Below are 23,182 nucleotides of genomic sequence, written 5' to 3'. Positions count from 1 at the left end.
GTAACGTTATATTAGTAAATATAACAACCTTTTACATTATCCGCGTAAATGATTCAAAAATACTAATGTGATTAGATGATAGTATAAAGTGTAAAACTTAGTATAAAACTTTTTATACTGTAAGTACATCAAAATTAAACTCTAAAATTCGCTAGTCCTATATTTGAGGGTGATCTTTCACATAACTCAACTTGAATGTCATATAACTATCAAGCTATAAGTCCAAATCTAATCAACATTTCACTACAAAAACGTACATAATAGCTTAACAAGCTCAACATTAAGGAAGTGACTCGCTTTTAAAAACCGTTTAACACTCAAGTTCCTATGCATAAAGAGCACAAGCGACTAAGCAAAATCATCTACAAGTTTTGCCGCACATTTTAAGAGTAATTTACACACAAGTGAGTAGTGACTTCTATTTCATTATCATTCTCTCTAGGTTAATTTTTGTTGGAAAATCTTATTTCTTCTATTACTGCCGACTCAAGTGGTCCTAATTGTAACTCTTGTTATCTTAATGAAATCTATAATTTTTTTAAAATAGAAGTTAGGGAGAACGTAACGATAAGCATTGGCTGCCATATATTTCATTATAGAGTGATATAGAGTTAGCTATATATATACAAAAACAGTAACCAAACCACACTAATGTGGCTGTAATTTACATGACATGTACACTTGGCAACAATAGCAACATTTATTCGCAATATGAATACATGTGCAACAAACCAACAAAACAAGATAAAAGGACTAAGTGTTTCAATGTTGGATCCAATGAGAAATCAACAATGGAGTATATTCCCCAGTTATACTTGAATATGCTGCTTCCATCTAAAAAAAATATAAGAATGAAAGAAAAAAATTCATGTTATGATACTAAGAAAAATAAAAAAAAAATCAGTTACCTTAGTCAGTTGTTCCTGGAGCTACCAAGATCAAAGTCCATTGTGTAATCATACTCAATAGTTGGAATTACAGATGCCATAAACTTCAAGAATAAGAACATGTACCTACACAAATACATTACTTATATTTAGTTATGCCACTCCAAGGAATAAAATGTGATTATACTAAGTCAGGCATTGCTAAGAGGGACCATATCTAGAAGTACCATATCAAGTTCTAGTTGAAAGCTTACATAACTCACGAATTTGAATAAAAACAAGTCATTATATATGGGAATTCAAGTCGTACGGAGCGGTTGAAGTAAAATTAACAGGCATAAGCATACATGTTGGAATTCAATATGGCATCTCAAGCATATAAAATTGCCCCTATCTCGAGGAACATAATATAATTAACCACAGAAACTAGGAAAGGGGTGAATGACTGTTGAACAAAAAACAGATGCATGCTTGACTATATGCTACAAACAATCTTTAGGCAGATTCCATAATCAAATATTCCACCATCTGAAAGCCAGTAATTACATAAGCAATAAATAAAAAATTGTGAAGCTAATGAGAAAACAATATTTGTATGGATGTTGTAAACAATTACAGACAATGTTGCTTTAGATTTATTAAAAGAAAAATCCAGTTTATATCACCATGGGAAAGATTTTAATTACGTTTCTATGAAAGCAATAATATCTTGGACAGAAAGGGCTTACTTGTCAACTTTTGGCTCAACCCCACGTGACATCAAAACAACAATGATTTTCTTCATCATTGCTCCATGTCGACATGGATGAATAGATGCATGCTTACAAGGCAAGTGAGGGTGGTCCTCAATTGTTACCTGTATATATTTCATTTTAGAATAATAACGTATTAACATAAGTTTATAAATTGATAAATAGAGGGGTTAAAAACATAGGAAGTATTAAGCTTAATAGTTTTAGCCTTTAAGCATGTAATTATGATCTATACCTCAAAATGATTCATCCAAAAATAAACATCGTATTGAATTTTGATAAAATATCCTTCACATAAACAATTCATGTCATATCTCACCGTTTTGCGAGCATGGTCCTGACTAACATCTTCAACGACAAGTTCTTGTTGTAAAATCATCATTGACTGCAAGATGGAAATATGGGATCATAAACCAGTGAACTAAGTTTCCAAGGTATAAAAATAAAAAAAAGATTAAGGAACTGTTATCAACCCACCCCCTGAGCCCCCAGTTCGGGATATTCAAATCATTTATATCCACTACTTAAAATAAGCAAACAGTAGTTGTCCTGGTAGGTTCATCGTAGGCTTATAGATCGACAAAAGTGAATGAATATATATAGTTAAAAGAAGATCTTGTGGAAAACAAACCTCATCATACCCGGTAAGCTATACTCGAGGTGTTTGATAATATTTATCATACCTGCAAACAAGTCAAATAGAACTATTCAAATTATTGTCTAAAGACTGTTTGTTTCAAATACAAAATAGGTTGTCCTTTCTATCTGACAGAAAGAACAATATACAACAAAGAAAATAGGAGAAGTACAAATATGTCAGGAATAAATATCCTCCAACAGTTTGTTCAGAAAAATCTTAGCACTTGTGTGATATGTCAGGAAAAGATACCCAGTCTTCTCTGATATTACAAGTAGCAGTTTGTTCAGGAACAAAATGGCAATCAAGAAAAGTTACACTGTAAGTTTGAAACTCATCTTACGTGATACTGACGTCGTAAGTTCGGGTTCGTAGAATATTATCATCATCAGATTCATGAGCCACTAGATATGTAGACTGAAGAGTAAACAATGACAAAATCACATTTCTTAAATCAGTATTAAACAAGTAAACAACGAAAGTATATAGTTAATAAAAAAAATAAGTAAACTAGTGGAGAATTATTTGAAATAATATATTACTATTGCAAATTATGCAAATAAAAAATAAAAAGTATTAAAATAAAAAATTGAGTTAGAGCTCACATTCAGGTTGTAATTGCCTACATCCTACCTATCATTTTAATTCCAACAAATATTGCAAGGATAGACCAACCTGAAAAGACTCTTACAACAAGCATAGTATGAGAATACATCTGCATATGACAGTCGATACATATTTTGTTCTCTTTCATGTGATTCAATAAAATTTCACTTTTTAGTCCAAATACAATTATATAACAGTTAAGAAACAACAATCTAGCTTTCCTAGAAAGTGATACCCAACTTACAGGATCTGTAACAATGTTATCAGTTTCTTCAAACTCAACCATATCCGGAATATCGTCTTCCTCATCACCTCCCATGTAGAATGAAATTTGCTTAATAGGTTCCTTTTTGCTGATTTCTAGGCTTTCCATAGAAGGTAAATCCTCTTTCTCGTCGGATTTGGTTTCTTGAAAGAAAGAAATAAAAAGTAATAAAGGTGTAAGGTATGAGCATTAGGGAATGGGATTAGAACCAAATCACAATATATTGATATAGAATAGAAGCTCTTGTTTTGTTACTCCCACAAGTTTGGGAGTTATGCTAGTCGTGTATAAAAAAGTATTATAAACACATGCATAACTCATGCTCACAACCATAGGACGGATTTTATTTCAATTTCAATGATAATTATTTCAATTCTGGTTATTAGCTTGAAAATTTATTTGAAATTTTGGAGATTTCAATATTTTGCAGATAAATCCTTAGGTCTTTGTAGACTGGAGGTGAGCTAGCCACACTGGATTCAAGGGAAAAAAGGTTACTTGTCTACCATAACATTTGCTAGTATGCCACTCACAAGTGGAAAGAACTTAATTCAAGTATGGAAAGCCCGTCAAGGGTTTTTTTTTTATTGTGGTTCTGGTGGGTGGAGGGTGGGGGGCAGGGGAGCAGTTCCAAGGTAGAAAACGAATTATTAAAGGAATTGATTGGCCAACCCAATATGCTTATGTGAGTATGTCAATGGAGCAACTTGATCATTCATTCTCTTTTTCGTCAAAAGGAGTAGTAGAATTAGGGAATTCAACGAAACACAGAAACGACATCTGGTCTCAACAATGAGCACAGATCGAAACATAGATGACGAGGGTGGAAAAAATTGGTAAGAGTTTGTTTTAGGAAAAGAAAAGTGGAAGTTTATGATTAGATGGGGGTTGTGGCACGCCCAGAAGCTCGACATGAGAGTCTGACGTTGACACCGATCTACGATGTTGTTGCCTCACCTCTTGCATTTAATGAACATAATACTAACTAACTTTGGAAAAGCCTATATTTGTAAAAAGCCAATACTACAAAACCATTATTGCACTAAGATTGTGGGGGTTATTTTAAGTAGTGGACTAACCTAACCCCAAGCTTGTGTAAGGCAATGTAACACAACCCTAGAATAATGCCTCCAACAACATACATACCTTTAGGTTATTCACGAGTTGCTAGCCATCCATCATTTTCTTCATTATCAAGTAGAACTTCTCCTCCAGCCGCTTCATATTCTTCTTCAACAAATGTAGCTCTCCGCAAATACGGCACTATCAAGTGTTAAGCAACTTCATAAACCAGCATTAATGAGGACAGCCATTGATAACAAATTCAGGAGAAACCTCAGGAAAATACAGGTATCATAACTTTCTAGCTTTAAGGACAGAAAGAGCAACATAATACAGTTCAAACTAGACTGAAGATAACAAGAACAAAGAAGATGTATGACATACAAATACATCCCAAGCTCGACTCTTACCATTCCTAGTAATTAAGAATTGTTTATCCGCTGGCAAATATGGCTTCCTTTTGCTTGGCTCACCTGATTCCCAATTATGCAATGGAAAAACAGAACATTAACAATTAATGAGGACACAAAAAGAAAGACCTCTTAATTTTGAGCTTTAGCAATTGTCATAACACAAATGAATGAAAATTTCGAATGCTTGCTATTAGTTAATATACGTATCCCGGAAAGTCCCATATGACCCCAAACCCTTTTTTACAAGGACCAAAGCTATATAACATGATCAAAACCCTTCTGAGAGGTAAAATTTTGAGGCTTGAAAGCAGATTGAAAATATATATATATATATATATATATATATATATATGGAAATAACGAATAGCCATTAGAGGAACGGAAATATCGTGTAACAGGGACCCTAATTAAGAAAGATGAAATCTTTGGGATGAAAAAAAAAAAGAAAGGGGAAAAATTTACCAGAACCAAGTGGGGCATTTGGCAACGAGATTGTCGCCGGCGGTGACGAAGTCAGAGACACTGAGAACTCCTTTCTATTTGAAGGCTGAGACGGTTCGAGCGCTCGTGATCCTCTCAACTGTGCCCTTGAAAGCTTCGTGAATCTTCTGAGACAGAAGCATCCTCTTCTCTTTTGAAGAAGTTGAATGCAGAAATGCAGACTCAGATTGTAGACTGCAAAGGAGGAAGAGAAATTGGATTATACGAATGAGAGAAAAAGTTTTGGACTTCCTTTCTCAGTTTTTTTCTTTTTTTTTCCTTTTTCGTTTTTTGCTTGTAAACATGGTCACCTTGTCAATAAAAACAATAACTATTGGGGTTTGTGGATTTGTATTACTTGCTAGTTTTTCACATTTTTAAACTAAAATAAATAATTAATTGTTCCTTTCTCTACATCAATGTTTTCATATATTTTTTTCTTTTTTTATAATTAGCGAGCTCAACACAATAAAGTGGAGCGACAAAGTCTCAAACAGAGTTTAAAACACTAATATCCAACGAAAAAATCTGAAAACAATCTCTAGTGTTATCTCTGGCATTGCCATCAATAACAATAGAGATCCAAACTACACTATTCTCTGTAACTGGTCAAGATTTTGTGAAACACCTCTTCCACTCCGGCTTCCTTGTTATTAAAGATCTGCCCATTCTTCTCTAGCTAAACATTTCAAATAACTGCAAAGAAACATATGAGCCACTTGTTTCGCTCCTCCTTCCTCCTGATGACTCCTGTCCAGCTCTAGAAATATTATTTCAGTGAACTCGGAATAGACCACAGCCTCCCAAAGTCGGATAGCCATTCACACCACCGCTGAATTTTGAGTCCTCAACTATAATCAGGCAGTGATCTGACAAACCTCTCATTCCACCTTTTAATCGAGTTTTCGGAAACTTCTCAAGCCAATCTACACTCAATAGACCACTCTATCAATACAACTGCAGGAGCGGCCTCTAAATCATGTATATTTTCGATCGTTCGACGGTAAGTCCACTAACTGCATATCTTGAATCCAATCCTTGAACTGTTCTGTCGACGCTGTTAACCTGTCCTGACCTTTCCTCTCTTCAACTTGTATAACCTCATTAAAGTCTCCCATGAAGTACATCAGACCTTGACATAACCCAGCTATAAAGCTCAGTTCATCCCACACAGCCAGTTTCTCAATCCTAATAAGAGTACCATATACTAAACAAAACGCACAATTGAACTCATTTTTTAAAAGCACTCCTTCAACACATAACTATCTCTCCCTTTTGTAACACTAATTCATTTTAAACATGATGTCATCCTACATTAATAACAGACTCCCAGATGTGCCTTCCGACCTTACTCACTCCCACCCCCCCAGTATCACTCTCCCAAATACGTACTATATCAAACTTAGTTACAACTTCATCTTAGTTTCAACCAAACCTAGCATATTCACTTTTTGCTTCTTTTTTAATTCTTTCACCATACTTAATTTTTAACACCCCGTAACCCCCTAATATTCTAAGAGCTAAAAATCATTTTAATACTGTTTTACACACCTTTATGAGATTCTTGGGTCTGCATCTTCGTGCCTTTACTTTCTTCTTCGTTAATCTCCCCTTTTGAGCTAATGTTTCATTCTGTTCTTGAAGAATTGCCATGATATCATATTCATCGTTGTACTGCACGGCTCCTGATTCAATAGCCAACTCCCAAGTCCTCCTTTTTCCAGCATCTGTTCCTCCCGTTCCAACGCGTTTCCATCATTGTTTCCCGGCATTCCAACGCCAATGTCCACCACAATCCCAGTCCCGATTTTGCCTCCATCAATCCCTGCATCATTCAAGATCGGGCAGCCTCCAAGTGCGTCTTCTCCACCTCTAATCAGACCATCTTGGGAGCTCGCGACACTTTTTCCACGCACGAAACACCTCAACGCCGCTTCCTCGTCAAGCCCACCATCCATTGAAGAGCGTAGCCCCGTCATTGCCAGCGATGAGCGGTACCCAGGCGATGATACTGGTTCCATAGGGGGCGTCCCAACGGTTGTCACTCGCGAGAAGCATTCACCGCTGTAGGCCCGACGGCATCCTCACCTTCACTAACCCGTCGCTGCTCGCCGGCTTGGAGCTCTGCCTTCAGCTTTCCCATGCTGCGTGAATCAGGTGCACCGTCCAGAAGAGAGATCTCCCCTTCAAAGTGTTGTTGAACCGCAGCGCATGACACATGATTTGGAGCGGCTACAACACGGTCCACCCTTGCCTGACCCGAACTCACGAGCCCACCTCCTCTAGCAGCATCATCGTGAGCTGGGCTTCCAAGTAAGGAAATGAGGCCCAAGCTCTCTCCTTTGGCACAAGTATTACAAAAATCATTATTGGGCCTTCTAAGAAGCATGTTTTGGGTTTCTTTTTTCCTCCAAAAATGCCTTTTCTTCAACCTACCGTTCTCATAATCACAACTAATTATTTTTTCTGATTTAGCATCATTAATAATCAAATCATTATATCCCATAAAATCATCACTTTTCTCTAAATTAGAATCATCAGTGTCTCTTGCTGCACGAATTTAAATTGAATTGCAATTACTCCATTCATTCAAAATATTCTCTGGAATTACTACTCTGTCTTTCTCCGTTTCTTCCTCTCTTGGCACCGCCATCACCAACTCAACCACTGGATCTCTGCTTTCCACCGGTACTATGGCGCTTGAATTGCTTTCAACCACCTCTGCAAGCTTGCACTCCATTTCATAACTCTCATGATCAACCTCTTTAACCAGGACATCAAATCCGCTAGTCCCAATTGTGACGTGAATCCACTCGTTGATGATGTCCATGATACAGGTATCAAGTTGCACCCGTTTCATGCTGAATGAGAGGTATGATTCCGTGGCTTTGTCACACCCGACAACTTATCTCCATTAGCTTCCTATTATCTTGAATGTTTCTGCTGACCACATTTGCAAAGGAACACCAAAGCACTCTAACCATAGCCTTCGAGTTTCACTGCGCTCCTCCTCATCCCATCTCCATACACTTTGAAAAAATTGCAACAGGTTGTTCATTTTGAACGTGTAAGCTTCTTTTGCATTCAAGACACTATCAAAAGTCAGGAGTGCTTTGTACGCTCCTAGTTCTCGCACTTGCACAACTTGAGGCAAATTCTTCGCAATCATGCACTTTAAAGAAGTAAATTCAATAGCCTTTGTCGTCCGCTATTAGACTCCTCTGTAACCAGTCTGGATTCACTTTTGCCACCGAAATTTTCCTCTTCTTCGTCCACCCATTACCATGTGGATCTTCTTTTTTTCCATTGTCCCTCTTCTCTTTCACATTTTTCTCTGGAACCCTTCGGCTTTCCTCTTGTTGAGGTTGAAGCTTAACAATATTCTGAGCGTCACCCGCCTCATGATCTCTCTTCCTGCTCTTTACTTCATTCGTACGTTGATACCTAACTTCTCCTACTGAAACAACCTTCTCTCGTAATCTCATTCTATTCATCTCCGCAATAGCCTTCATATCGCCACCCTTCGTTGTAGACCGAACGAACGCAAAAACGTATGTATTTCCATTTTTTGTTTTCGTGAGAGATAGATGTCATTTATACGTCTAGTCCAGTTGAACAAGTGGTATAACTCCCTCTTTGATATATCTTCAGGAAGATGATCTACAAAAATAGAGAATGATTCCTTTTTCAAACGACAATACTCTTCTCGATTTCAAACCCTCGGATCTCTACTAAATTGTCTAGTTCTACCCCCTCCCGGTGTTTTCCACTCCTCTCGCTCTCTCACCATAGTCGCTCTCACCCTTGTTCTTCATATTTTTTTTTTCTAAATTATTACTTTATTAGTAAACAAAGCGAGAGTGAGTTTTTTTCAACCGAGAGTCAGCTTTTTTTTAAAAGATTACGGGTAAATTGCAGTGATCATTTTACTTTTTAAAAGAAACCCAAATCACACGTTTTCACATGTTGTATTCATATTATTATGTGTAAATTATCACCTTAACATTAGGGCTTAAAATATTTTAATAAAGAATTCTCATCAAGTATTCAACAACGAAAACTCAAAATTCAAAAACAAATCCTTTAAATAAAGCATGTAACTCAATTTAATTTTTGTTCCTTGTTTTGAGATTTTTTTTTAAGAAATTTTGTTAGCACATGCCTGTAAATAATATAATAGATTTTTTTGTATAAATATATTATATATATGTTAAAACTTTATCAAGTATTTTTAGAATATCTGTTAATAATATTTTTTTTGGAATATAAATAGCATAAGTTATATTTAAGATTTGACAAAATTATACTTATCATTTTAAGTCAGTATTGCATTTGCATCCAATTCTATTTATGGTTTAATCTTGATTAAATAGTGTAATAAAATATTTTAACATTAATTAAAATTGACACAAATATTATGAATTAAAAAAATTGAAAGAACTTAATTAATACATTAATTCACATTTTTATTTTTCATTGTCACTGTCATTTATCACTATTTATAAAAGTATGGTAATTATTATTAAAGTTATTGAGCCTATTTTTCCTACAACGACAAATTATGATAGTATTGTACTGATACATTTAAAATATAGACAAATAATAATTAGCTATGTAAAATTTATTTTTTACATTAATATTTATTTATTTTTTAAAATATATATTAATATCAGCACTTTTATTATAACACCCTTTTAATTAAATAAAAAAAATATTTATTTTATTTAATTTTAATAAAAATCTTAAACATTTTCTCTTTATTCGATTAGATAAAAATATTCTTTTAAATTAATCAAATTTTAAAATTTAACTCATCCTAATTTTATATTTTCAAGCCAATGAGTAATAGCTCAAATGGCATAATCTCCCCATACTCAATTAAGAGGTTGCGGGTTCGAATAATTTATATTTTCTCCTATCTTTGATTAAAAAAAAAAAATTTATATTTTCAAATAATTTAAATAACAAAACAAAAATATATCTAAAAAACAAAAAAAAAAATAAAAAATTCCTTCTGAAATCTGGTTTCAGAAAGACAGAAACCCACTTCATCTTCTCAAGTTCCTCCCTCCTGTTCGTATCTCTCTCTCCCCCTGGAGCTCGGGCTCTCTCATCTTTCTCACCGTGGCGTCGCCGTTGCTCTCTGTCTCGTCATCGTCTTGCACATAGTCGGGCGCCTTCGTTGCGCTCTTCGTCGCCGGCGGCAGAAGCAGCAGGTCTTGGGACTCGTCGTCTTCTTGCTTCGAGTCTCGCCGTCAGCCTCCTTCGCGCAATCAGAAGCTGTTTCATGATTTGGTGAGTTCTAACAAAGGTAGGATTTTATTGTTCCAAGCTAGTTGAAACTTGAAACCGTGACGCTGATGTTTTCTCCCCTTTCCATTGGAATCATCGAAACCAAAGCCACACACTGTTAAAACCAGTGTTCCTCCTTCGTAGTTTCCATCATTCATTGCAAGCTTTTCTCCATTTCCTCGCACACCATTCTCCATTCCTTCTTCGACCTCATCGCCACAAAGAATCCTTATATTCTCGCTCTCCCACTTCGCTAGATCACACTGTCATTTGAGCTCAGCAGCTAAAAAAAATCGGTTTTTGATTTGTGGGGTTTGTTCAAAATGGCATCTTTCACCATCCCTTGTCCCAAGTGTCTCTCTTTTTCACGTTTGGGATTGAACTCTCAGACCACACAATGGAACATGCACGTAGCTGGGTTGGGATTGAAGAAATCCCAGTCATTCGGATCTTTGGTTTATGATTCAAACTCAATTGGGATTCAGGTGTGTGTGATTTGTTCTGATTCCAAATGTGATTGTTTTTTTTTGTTCCTTTGTCGTGCCTGGTTTATGTAGATTACATGTTTGAGATTTTGATTCTATGATTTTGAAGCTGAAAATGTCGTTCAATTTTGATTATATTCTATTACCTTCAATTTCGATAGTGAAGGTTTGAAGCCTTGATTTGAAGGTAAGAAGAGATAGTTTTCAAGTTTATTGGCTGAATTAAGCAATTTGGGTGCCGTGCAGTTAACTTGTTTCTTTTTTAGCATTTATCAGTTGTTAATTATTGTCTATGTTCTCATTTTAGCAATTCTATTGTGTTTGGCATAAATTAGTGTGACTCATTATCAGTGTCTTTTCCACATTGAGACTCCTATACTTTTGGAATTTAAAAAAGGTAACTAACTTTTCTTTGACATAAAAGGTTAAAGGGTGAAGCTTTTAACTTATTTTATAAGATCCTTTAAATCAGGTGTCTGAATGTTCATGAAGGAATAGGAATATCAATATAGCTATTTTATTTTGACATCATAATTTATTGCTAAGCATAAAAGGCTTACTCTCACATTTGGAAACTGTAGACATAAAGAATAACAAAAATATGTAATGCGAGCATTGAACGTGACAATGGAAGAAGTATGTGATGCACTTTATGAAGGTGATTTTCTTGGTCCTTCAATTTTTTGTAAGAAACTGTTGATAATTGTGATAGTAATATTAGATTTTGTAGGGAACACAAGTTACACAAAACTTTGCATGGTCACACTGCTGCCCTAAAACATTATAGACAACCAGTATCATGTTGATTATTTGAATCTAGCACCATTTTGCTGCACGTGGGGACCATGGATTGTGGTAGTGCTGTTGTTAGGTTTGATTATTGTTCTGAAATTATTTGATTTATGCTATCATGGTTGAGTATGGAGGAGCATAGATTGTGGTAGTCTTTGTTAGTGTACAGACAACTGTTTTCTGAACAAGTTAATTGATCACTTTTTGAAGCTTGCTTGGTAAATCATGATGAAATCTGTTTATCATATAGAAATGTTCACTTGTCTCTGCTTCCACTTGTATAATAGCTTTGAAATTTGTCTTTGGTTTGTTAGGAAATGAGTTGCCTGCTGAGTTCCTCCAAACCTTGCTGAAGATGGCACCGACGACTGATGAACAACTTAAGCTTAGACTTTTTACTGGTGAGCTATCTCAACTTGGCCCTGCTGATCAGTTCTTGAAAGCAATGGTTGACATGCCATTTGCTTTTAAGCGAATGGAAGCACTTCTTTTCATGAGTACACTTAAAGAGGAGCTCAATTCTACTATCGAGTCTTTTGCAGTTCTAGAGGTACAATATCTAAATCATGATCATGGCATTAAAATTTTGTAGTTTTGAAGTGTTTGATTATCCCAAATAAGATGATAAACTGATTTGAGAGAGAATATCACCCCAATAAACATGATACATTGTTATATTGTAGAACACTATGGTGCTGTTTAGTTCATGTAGCAAACTCCACCGAGTGAGACATGGTTTAGTTGTTAAGGTCGTTGTGTTGTATCATCAAGATATATCATTCTGTCAATCTTAGGCTGGCAAAAGTAACAGAAGATCTCAAAGCAGTCTACAGATGCACAATCTCAGCATGCACCAAGATCCGACACTGAATGTGAACTTCCTCGGGAGGATAGTGCTGGCTATTCCTTGACTGCAAAGCATGCATTACTGGATGGAGAGGAGAACCTGAAGAAGGTTGATAGCTTCTCAAGGTGAATTACTAAAGAACTTGCAGAGGTGGATGAGAGCAGTAACTCTTGAGGACATTGTTGAGAGATGGTTTTGTGGTTTAGATTGTCTGGCCGAGATACATGGTGGAGCTGGTTCTATCCACCGATGAAGAACATGAATGGCTGCTATTGCCTTTATAGAGTAGGACTTGACCCACTTTGATGTGACTCTTAAACAAACCCACTTAGCGGTATGTATAAGCTCTTCTGTTTTATTTATTCCATATGTACCCAAATAGTTTGTGCAATAACAAATTACAATTTATTTTTTCGCTGCCTTGTTATATTGCCCTTAAACCAGACCATTTAGGGAGAAGGGGATGATTTTAATCTCTCAGGAAATGCCTCTTTAGTCTTTATTATTAATTATTATTTATATTATCGTTCAGACAAGCATGGCGCGTATTGGAAAATAATACTCTTATTCTTTTGTCTTGTGCTCTAAATATCAAAGACAAATAACGTTTTCTTGAAAATAGATCTCAATTTTTATTCCAATTGATGTTAAATATTATCTTCCATCATACAATTTCTTTGGTTTCTTCTTAGCAGCATCAAATTAAGATTTATTTCTCGCTTTTCTATTAAAGGTCAGTTTCAAAACTTGACAATTGCTCATCAGAATCAGAAAAACCTCGAGATATTGTTCATGTTTAATGCGAGTAATTAACCAAAAGCAATCCATCCTTGATGCAAAGGTACTTTTTCTTCGAATTGCAGTAAATGCAAAACAAAATCGAGTATGAGTAAATGTACATCCGAAAGTTTTTCCATTTGCTGGAGAACAAACACAAGAAGCCTACTCAAACTGGCTCTGACCTACTGCAGAATCAATTTTTGTGATGTACACATTTGGCGGCGGACAAAACAAAAGAGAACACTAAAATCGATTTCATAAATAAAGGAAACTGCCAAATGGTTATCTACTTCATCAATGATATACCAATATACATTGACCCAATTCACATTTTCTTTTTGCTGCCTTTCTTCTTTAGTTTCAAGCTCTTCATGGACAACACACCAGAAGCGCTCTTACCTTCATACCTTTTGGTCATCTTTACAACACTTGACATACCCTTTCTCGCTGCAGCACGCTGCTGTGGTCGGCGACTCATCATTTTTCTATCAAGTGGCCAGTATGCGTATGGTTCGAGCTTGTCTTTCCTCTTCACATCTCCCCTGGCTTTCTTGCTAGCATATTCCTTCCCCGTGTAAGCCCACCCGGAGTCTGATGTTTTCCTTCGCTTCTGGGCTTTAGTCCCAGACTTCCCAGACAAGTGACTATAAGGCTTGCTCCTAGCATCGTACTCAGGTTCGGCAGGCTTTTCCTTCCTCTGTTTCCCTTCCTCGCGGATAATTAAACGTCCATGGGGATCTAGCTCCATCTCATCATCTTCGGACCTTGATTTTCTTGAGATGCTCAGATGATCTCAGAGCAGACCATGTTTTCCTGCGATCAAGCAGATCAAGCGGTTCATCATCTGATTCGTCAGACAAGTGCTCAGACAAATTCTTTTTTGGCCTGATGTTGGACCTACAGAAACAACCAACAATTGGGAACACTCCATTTTTAAGTTCCAATACAAACCAAAGTACATTTTGCAGTATTGAAGTTATCTCTTACAAAATGTTTGATCTATGCCAATTTACTCATTACATATTAAAAATAATAACAAAATCAGCAAAAGAATCCAGCCAGTAATAAGAATGGGCAAGTCAGAAGATACATCTTACCTCACTGAAGTTGCTTCGGATCTGCCCCTTCCAGAGATTGTCTTGGCATTTAGATAGTCCACATCACTCCCACCACTTTCTTCATCAAAATCTGAAAAGATTTTTGTATGATTCTACATACTTTGCCTGAAAATAAGCTTACATATATTTGTCAGTGCATAAAAGAATCGTGCATAATAACAAAAATCACAGCTTCAATGCCATATTAATGCACAAACATGTTTTAAAATGGCATTTGGTGCACCATACTGGATGTAGCTTTTCTAGCTAGTCACTAAAGTAACATTCACTTTGCTTTCATATATGCAACAATCATATACACTTGCAAAACAATACTACATCAAATGTGAAATTGGGTAGAAATTCAAGAGTCACAAACATAGATTTCTGGTGCTGAAACTATTTTCTCTGTCCCTAATAATGCAACCAAATACTTTGACCGTTACCCGGACTTGGTTGCTTTGGAGAAATGTGATTTAGTTTCCTCAGATTTAGCACCCCATTTTCTCTCTTTCCGTTCCTGGATCTGTTAGGAAATTGATTGAAAATCTCAGAAAAACTCTTCCAAAGGAAGGAAAAAAATACACTATAATGCTTGTCCAAATTACCTTGCGTATGTTGGTAAGAAGTTTCATATGTTCTTCGGGTATGACATCTTTAACAGCACCCTGTCCACACTTTGTGACAAGCATTCCCAAGAGAAGTTTAACCTGCAAAGAATTTGAATGTGTTAGCACTTGGCAGTTTACAGCATGAACAAGCACCATTATCCACAAAACAACAGTCATCCATTCATGAAGAAGATTTGCATGTCTGAACTTCTCGGAGGCGACACGCTAAACCAGCTTTTACCATTGAGGAGGCAAGAGACAGAGAGATTCTTGAGGTTATTGCTTAAGAGAGGGATGGCTGGTGAGGCTGTTGATGTTGGAGGAGAACTCTTGAAGCTTTCGAATAACGTTATCTCGAGGATGATCATGAGCAAGACCCATATGGAAAATGATGGTGAGGCTGAGGAGGTACGGAAGCTGGTGCAGGACACGGCAGAACTTACCGGGAAGTTTAATGCTTCGGATTTCATTTGGTTCCTCAAGAACTGGGACTTGCAAGGTATCAGAAAAAGGGTTGAGGAGATTCGGAACAGGTTTGATTCCTTGATGGAGAGAGTGATCAAGGAACATCAAGAGGAAAGGATGAAGAGGAAGAAGGAAGGAGAAGATGGTGAAATCAAAGACCTACTTGATATATTATTGGACATACATGAAGATGATAACTCTGAGATACATTTGACTAAAGAGAACATCAAGGCCTTCATCTTGGTAAGTTTCAGATTCGTATATATATATATATATATATATATATCTAGAAGCATTAATTTTTAAACTTAACAATTTCATTTTCATCAATATTGCAGGACATATTTATAGCAGGAACAGACACTTCAGCATTAACTATAGAATGGGGTCTAGCTGAGTTGATAAATCATCCTCAAGTGATGGAGAGGGCAAGACAAGAGATTAAAACTGTGGTTGGAAATAATAGGATAGCAGAAGAATCAGACATTGTCAACCTTCCTTATCTTCAAGCAATACTCAAAGAAACACTGAGAATTCACCCAACAGGTCCAATGAAAGTTAGAGAGTTTGTTATAGCCTTTAGTCTCATTGACCACAACGGAAATAGAAGGCCATCTGCATGTCCACACACATAAGATCTCAAGCAATAACGTCAATTTGGGAAAAATATTCAGAATCAGTCTCCAAAAATTACTACAGCTGTAAATATGATCCAAAAGCAATAACATGAAATCAGTGATCCAAGTAAATATTAGAATCATCGATCAACAAGGGGATTATTCAAATCAACTACAAAGTTCTGTGCCATCATCTTGGTATTGGATATGGACAGAGGATTTGGGTTGAAATTCAGACGAGGGTTGAAATTCGGAAGGATTTGGTTTTGAAACTAAGAGAAACTAAGGCACTTCGGAAAAAAAATTAAGAAAAACAGAGAATTGAAAAAGAGAGTGAAAGCATACTTTCTCTTCTTCCTCCAAACTACAAACCTTCTTCTTTCCACCAGTGGTGCGCCTCTTGTGCAAAGAATTTCTAGAAATACCTGAAACACAACAAACAAACAAACGCATTAGATACGGTATTGCAATTGAATTCTGTGAAAGCATCAAAAAATTTGGCAGGTGCCGTGGAAGCTCCACTGGGAAAGGGCTTCTTCTTCTTCTTCCTCTTTTCCAAAAGATAATTTGTTTCTTCTTCAAGATCAAGTTGGTACAACTTCTTTGAATCAATTATTATAAAATGAACAATTTTAAGAGAATTATTACAATGATTTTACCGACAATGATTTACAGCAACATTTAGATCAGAAACAAAGTAAATTAATTGGTTAGCAATTCAACATCATCTCAAAATACAAGGAGAAGGAAAATCTGGAAAAGATGGAATAGGGGAAGCGACGATGCAGGGACTCACCAACTGACTACGGTCTACGGCGACTCGGCGACGGCGAGGTCGCGAAAGCAGAAGACGACGAGCGACGACGACCCGACGAGTTGCTTCTGTCGCCGGCGACGAGGATCCCAGGGAAGGCCGCGACACGTGGAGACGTCGGCGAGTGTGACTGAGACGAGATTCGAATGAGACTGAAAGAGACTGTAGTGGGCTAGTGTGAGAAAGAAGAGAGAGTTTTAGTCTGACAATTGAGAGAGAAACATTCTTTGAGAGAGATGTAAAAAAACTCAGAAAAGATAAGAACACTAGAACAGTTCTTCTGAATTTTTTTTTGTTCTTTAGATGTGCTCTTTTTTTTTGTATAAATGATCATCAGAAATTTATGGAAGAGTATAAATATTATTGATTGTACATGAATAATCAATCAATGTTGTTTTATTTTTAAATTATTTAAATTTATAAATATAAGTTAGTTTAATTTTAAAATTTAATTAATTTAAAAAAATATATTTTGTCTAATATAAAAAAAGAATATTTAGATTTTTTTATAAAATTAAATAAAAAATATTTTTTAATTTTTATTTAATTAAAAAAATATTATAATAAAAATAGTGATATAATATATATCTTTTAAAAAAAAATAAATGCTGATGTGAAAAATAAATTCTATATGATTAATTATTATTTGTCTATATTTTAAATATCTCTATACGTATTTATTATCGTACTAAAGCAAACACCTTTTAGTATAGGGATGAATAAGTAAACTTTATTTATTTGCAATTTAGTGGTCCAGATCTTATAATTGTCACTTTTGCAAGACTACAATTATTTATCACCTCGGCCGAGAAAAGAGGGAAGAAGACCTTCAACTTGAAACTGCGTGAGCAAAATCTAACATATATAATATACATATATATAAAGAAGGGTAATTTGAGGCCATAATAAGCATGAAGATAACAACTGGGGATGCGCATGAATATTTGTGGCAAAAGGGACAAGGAAATGCTGATTACAATGGTATGAAACAATGAAAAGCCAGAAAAGGTTAATATTGCCGCAATAGTGGAGAGATTAATCGAGAGTGGATCCTCTCCGGTGGAAAAAAAATTGAATAGTGTCCAGTGTTTGATTTCACCATTTATTGTTCTCTCTTATTAATTTCTAGTTCCACTTATAGAATTAAAGGTGAGAGATCACACTTTATTCTGTCCAGTAAAAAAAATGGAGGAAATCTATTTCCAGATTAATCATATATTGCTATCAGCATGGGATTGCAACAACATTAATACTTTTGTTCAGCAAAAGAGATACAAGTACAAAACCAAACATGTTTAAGAGACCACATACCATTCCTAGCTTATTCCGATCTAAATTAAATTATGATTAGTAAAAACTTTACTATAAACTAATTTTGAACAACTTTTTAAAAATTAGGATTTAAAAAAATAGAATTAGAATATTAAAAATGCGTCATATAAGTTTAACGCAAATTTTTTGCATAGTAATTTCTGCAACGTGAACGCCATCTCCTTACATTACATTGATGGAGGACAAGTGTTTGAAGAAATTAAATGGTAATAACAATTGTTGTGGTGGAAGCTTAATAATAATCCATGGAAGTCACATGGAAGCAAGTGGCACACTCTCTTCCTTTTTATAAGATGTAATTCTTTAATTTTGTAGGTATTTTTTTGCTCATTTTGCTCTTTCTTGTTGTCACAATTTCAGGGGCACTAGTCACATGGTCAGGAGCATTAGTCACGTGTTCACTTTTTTTAACAGTATTATTTTTATTCTCATTATCATAATCTTCCAATTGTACCCGTATTTGACCCATTTGCACATTATTACCCTCCCCATAAAAATCGACTTTGTCTGCAAAGTTGAAGGTTAAAAAGGCATTCCTGATATATGAAGCATCTTCCCAATTAGCTTCTGAACTATGGGTATTTTGCCATTGGATCAAGAGTTGAGGAATAGATTCCTAACCCTTTATTATAGTGTGTTTTGCCAATACCTCTAGAGGATGCAAAATTGGACCAGCTTCAAAAGTTTCTTGAGGAAATGGCAGATATCGACAGTTTAAATCATCATGAAACTTCTTGAGGACCAAAACATGAAAAACAGGATGAATCCGCGAATGCTCAAGTAATTCCAGCTTATAGGCAACGTGTCCCACCTTTTCAAGCACTGTAAAGAGACCAAAATATCGGAGGCCTAATTTCTGGTTCTTCCTCAATCCAGTTGAGTGTTATCGATATGGTTGCAACTTAACCAACACTTCCTCCCTGGGCTCGAAATTAACATTTCGACGTCTTTTATCTGCCTGAGACTTCATGTAAGCCTGTGATTTCTGCAACGAAGTCTTAAGTCTATCCAAAAGTGAGTCTCTTTCAGACAATAATTGCTGCAACTGTGGAGGATCAATAGGTGAGCGTTCATACCGAGCAACTCACGGTGGTTCACGACCATACAATGCCTTAAAAGGTGACATGCCAATGCTCCTATGATGATTGGTGTTATACCAAAATTCAGCCCATGGCAAGTGTTTGCTCCAGGTTTTAGGATGATCAAAAGAGAAACAGCCAAAGATACATTTCCACACATCTATTCACCACTTCACTTTGGCCATCTGTGGCAGGATGATAAGTTGAACTCATGGCCAGAACAGTACCTTACAACTTGAATAGCTGTTGCCAAAAGGCACTAATGAATACTTTGTCTCGATCTGAAACAATGGACTTAGGCATACCATGTAATTTAACAATATTAGCAACAAAGCAATCAGCCACACTTTTACTAGAGAAATCAGCCTTTAACGTCATAAAATGAGCATATTTTGTCAAACGATCAACTACAACTAATATCACAGTAAAGCCATTGGAAGGTGGAAGGGCTGTAATAAAATCCATTGAAATATCCTCCCAAACCTGTTGTGGTATCGGCAGGGGTTGCAATAGCCCACCCGGAAGAGTATTTTCGCTCTTTGCTTGTTGACAAATCACGCAATGTCGCACAAAGTCCTTAATATCTTTATGCATGTGGAGCCAATAAAAGTGAGAAGTGATGCGACTTGTTGTCTTAGCAATTCCAGAGTGACCACCTGTTGGTGAGTTATGAAACTCATGTAAAATTCGAGGAGCCAAAGGAGTAAGAATATATAATCGTTCTCTCCAAAACAGCAGTCCATTTCTTACAACAATTGGATCTTGTTTGTGTGGCTGTGTCGCATATTTCTGCATCAACTCGGTGGTCGTTGCATCCTCATAAAGTGCTTTGCGGAGATCATTTAGCCAAGTATGAACCGGTTCTGACCATGCCATGTTGAATGACCGAGAAAGAGAATCAGCAGCGACATTTTCACACCCTGGTTTATTCTGAATTGTGAAGTCATACCCCAAAAATTTTGGAAGCCATGCTTGCTGCTCCGGGGTTTGGAGTGTTTGCTCCATTAACTCTTTTAGACTACGTTGATCAGTTTTGATAGTGAAACGGTGGCCCAGTAGGTAATGTCGAAACTTAGATAATGCCTCTGTAATTGCATGCAACTCCCTAATATATGCAGATTGTTTCTGCATTCGAGAGGACAATTTTTTTGAAAAATAGGTAATGGGATGACCATCTTGAGTTAAAACAGCACCAATAGCAGTGCCTGATGCATCCGTTTCCAAACAAAAGGGCTTTTGAAAATCTGGCAAGGCTAGTACAGGAGCAGTGGTAAGAGCATGTTGCAACTGTTTAAATGCAGACTCAGCAACCTGTGACCAAAGAAATTTGTCCTTCTTTGTTAATTCGGTAAGTGGAGCTACAATTGTAGCATACGACTTGATAAACCGGCGGTAATATCCAGTAAGCCCAAGAAAACCCCTCAATTGTTTCAAGTTCATCGGAATTGGCCAAGAAAGAACGACTTCTACCTTGGAACTATCCATAGCAACACCAACTGCATTAATTGTGTGACCTAAGTAATCAACTTGCCTTTCACCAAAGGAACATTTGGAATACTTAGCAAATAATTTTTCCTTAAGAAGAATTTGCAATACAGTCTCCAAATGAGATAAATGTGCAGACCAAGTAGGACTGTAAACCAATATATCATCAAAGAAAACCAAGACAAATTTCCTCAACACATCCTGGAAAACAGTGTTCATCAAGCTTTGGAAGGTCGCAGGGGAATTGGTTAAGCCAAAGGGCATGACTAACCACTCATAATGGCCATGATGAGTTCTAAAAGCAGTTTTATAAGTGTCAGCCGGGTTGAGCAAGATTTGATGATAACCAGCCCGAAGATCCAACTTTGAAAAATAAGATGCACCATGCAATTCATCAATTAATTCATCAACAGTAGGAATGGGAAAAGAGTCCTTAATAGTAATAGAATTTAGTGCTTTATAATCAGTACAAAAACGCCACGAACCATCTTTCTTTCTAACTAGGAGTACAGGAGAGAAGAAAAGGGGCTCTTACTTGGCCGAATGATTCCTTCTTGTAGCATATCTTTAACCATTGTTTCAATCTGCTCCTTTTGGCTATGTGGATATCTATAAGGCCTCACTTTTACCGGGTTTGCCCCTTCCAACAAGGGAATACTATGGTCATGGCTTCAATTAGGAGGTAAGCCCACCGATGTTTGAAAATTTTGCCAATAAAATTTGAGAAGCACTACTAGTTCTGGAGGTAAGTTCTCTGGCAATTGGTGGAATTCCTCATTTTGCACCATCATATCAATATTTTGCAAGGTATAAAATTCTACAATCGATCCCGTATGAGACATTCTTTTGAATTGGTGAAACTGAACCTCAGAAGGTAGCTGCTGTGGATCCCCTTGCAATGTAATCAATTCACCTTCATGGTAAAATTTGAGGGTCTTGGTGCGATAATTATGAATATGGTCATCAAGAGTTCCTAACCAAGTTGTCCCCAATATTAGGTCTGCACCTGCTGCTGGTAACAAGAAAGCTGAAAATGTCAATGTATGGCACTGAGCATTGAGAATCACTTTGTTGACTAAACCCTCTACATGAAGACAAACACCATCACCCACCATGATTTGCATCTCAGCTGGCTCGATTGGCAATTCAAGAAACTTAGCAATTCTAGGTTGAATAAATGTATCATCACTACCTCCATCTATAAGAACTTGTACTGGAACACCTTTCACAAATCCCTGAAAACGGATTGTACCACATCCATCGCCTCCTTTAAAGGCATGTAAGGATAAATGGTGAATCATTGGTTGTTCATCCACAGCAGGTTGTCCATCTAGAACAAAGTCAGTTAAAGGATTTCCCTCTTTATCTTCCTCTACTTGCAAAATCATAAAATGTTTGTTAGGACAACGATGATTTAAAGTGAAGTGTTCATCACAATTAAAACAAAGACCCTTCTCCTTCTTTTGTTGAATTTCCGCTGGAGTTAAGCGTCTGAATGGTTGTTGTCTAGGTGCATTAGTGGGGCTTTTAACTGTTGGAGCTGGTAACAAAGGGGGCATATTTTGTCTAAACGGTGTTGTTGAGCTTTGGTTTGGTTTAGATGATGAAGAATCTCTATTATAGACACCAGAATGTTGCTGAGTTGATTTTGCAAGCACATATTTCTCCTCAAATAGACGAGCAAGAGACACTGCACGTTGTAAAGTCATAGGGTGAAATGCAAAGACATCCCGTTTAATCTCTTGTTGAAGACCACTGATGAAACAATCAAGGATAGCATCTGGAGCCAGACCAAAAATACGATTGACAAGAGAAGTGAATTTACTTTTGTTGTTTGAGATAGCTTGAATAATGTAGCTCGAGGGCAATCAAAAGGGGATGGACCAAATTCAGATTCCAAGACACGAGCCAAAGAAGGCCACGAATGGAATGGGTTGGCGCACTGCATCATTTGGTACCAAGAAACGGCATCGCCATCCATATGAATCGCAGCAATTGTAATGCGATCCTCATCAGGCGTGTTGTAATAATAAAAAAATTGCTCTGCACGAAAAATCCATCCCAAAACATCGCGACCATCAAAACGTGGAAAATCCAACTTCACATTACACACCTGAAATGGGGTGCGAGGTTGCGGGACTGCACCGTGCACAGAGGTAGGAGAATGCTCAAGTTGAACTTGTAGATTAGAGAGTAAGGTTTCTATGTGTTCAATGCACTCTGACCTTGCTAAGAGCACTTCCATTCTATTTTCAAGATCAGTCAAGCGAGCTGCTGAATTATTAGACATAGCGATAAGCAATGAAAGCACCAATGATGGAGGACAAGTGTTTGAAGAAATTAAATGGTAATAACAATTGTTGTGGTGGAAGCTTAATAATAAT

General features: G+C 36.5%; 3 protein-coding genes and 1 pseudogene across 10 annotated transcripts; 1 reads left to right on the top strand and 3 right to left on the bottom strand.

Moving 5' to 3' along the window:
* Positions 1–913: 913 nt before the first annotated feature.
* On the bottom strand, positions 914–5,245 carry LOC107628496 (autophagy-related protein 3-like; annotated as a pseudogene).
* A 4,853-nt stretch (positions 5,246–10,098) lies between these two features.
* On the top strand, positions 10,099–12,932 carry LOC110270962 (formin-like protein 5). 8 transcript variants are annotated; one of them, XM_088503811.1, is made up of 4 exons: positions 10,101–10,413; positions 11,461–11,537; positions 11,986–12,221; positions 12,498–12,932. In XM_088503811.1, exons 2-4 carry the CDS (start codon positions 11,486–11,488, stop codon positions 12,645–12,647), a joined length of 438 nt encoding a protein of 145 aa, XP_088359937.1. In that variant the 5' UTR covers positions 10,101–10,413; positions 11,461–11,485; the 3' UTR covers positions 12,648–12,932. The 8 variants fall into 8 exon arrangements, 6 of the variants coding, with proteins under 6 accessions (XP_088359937.1, XP_088359936.1, XP_088359939.1 ...); XM_088503810.1 differs by having other exon boundaries at positions 10,102–10,397; XM_088503813.1 differs by having other exon boundaries at positions 10,102–10,397; positions 12,355–12,932.
* Positions 12,933–13,348: 416 nt separating this feature from the next.
* On the bottom strand, positions 13,349–17,229 carry LOC110269012 (uncharacterized; the record flags this gene model as incomplete). Its single annotated transcript, XM_088506136.1, has 7 exons — positions 13,349–14,195; positions 14,396–14,521; positions 14,842–14,921; positions 15,004–15,105; positions 15,966–16,086; positions 16,434–16,513; positions 16,885–17,229. Coding segments are annotated over 6 exons (741 nt in total), but the record flags the coding sequence as incomplete, so codon positions are not given.
* LOC148575244 (uncharacterized) lies at positions 13,624–14,046 on the bottom strand. The gene has a single exon (XM_088506137.1). It carries the CDS (start codon positions 14,044–14,046, stop codon positions 13,624–13,626), a length of 423 nt encoding a protein of 140 aa, XP_088362263.1.
* Positions 17,230–23,182: the final 5,953 nt, after the last annotated feature.

Source organism: Arachis ipaensis, chromosome B2, assembly GCF_059453495.1.
Source record: "Arachis ipaensis isolate K30076 ecotype BB chromosome B2, ASM5945349v1, whole genome shotgun sequence".
NCBI lineage: Eukaryota > Viridiplantae > Streptophyta > Magnoliopsida > Fabales > Fabaceae > Arachis > Arachis ipaensis.
This window is presented reverse-complemented; position numbering and strand designations above follow the sequence as displayed.

Coding starts and splice junctions, on each gene's coding strand:
- LOC110270962 (XM_088503811.1), top strand. CDS start 11,486: ATGCGAGCATTGAACGTGACAATGGAAGAAGTATGTGATGCACTTTAT. Junction 11,538..11,985: donor ATGTGATGCACTTTATGAAG/GTGATTTTCTTG, acceptor TTGGTTTGTTAG/GAAATGAGTTGCCTGCTGAG. Junction 12,222..12,497: donor AGTCTTTTGCAGTTCTAGAG/GTACAATATCTA, acceptor ATCTCAAAGCAG/TCTACAGATGCACAATCTCA.
- LOC148575244 (XM_088506137.1), bottom strand. CDS start 14,046: ATGGAGCTAGATCCCCATGGACGTTTAATTATCCGCGAGGAAGGGAAA.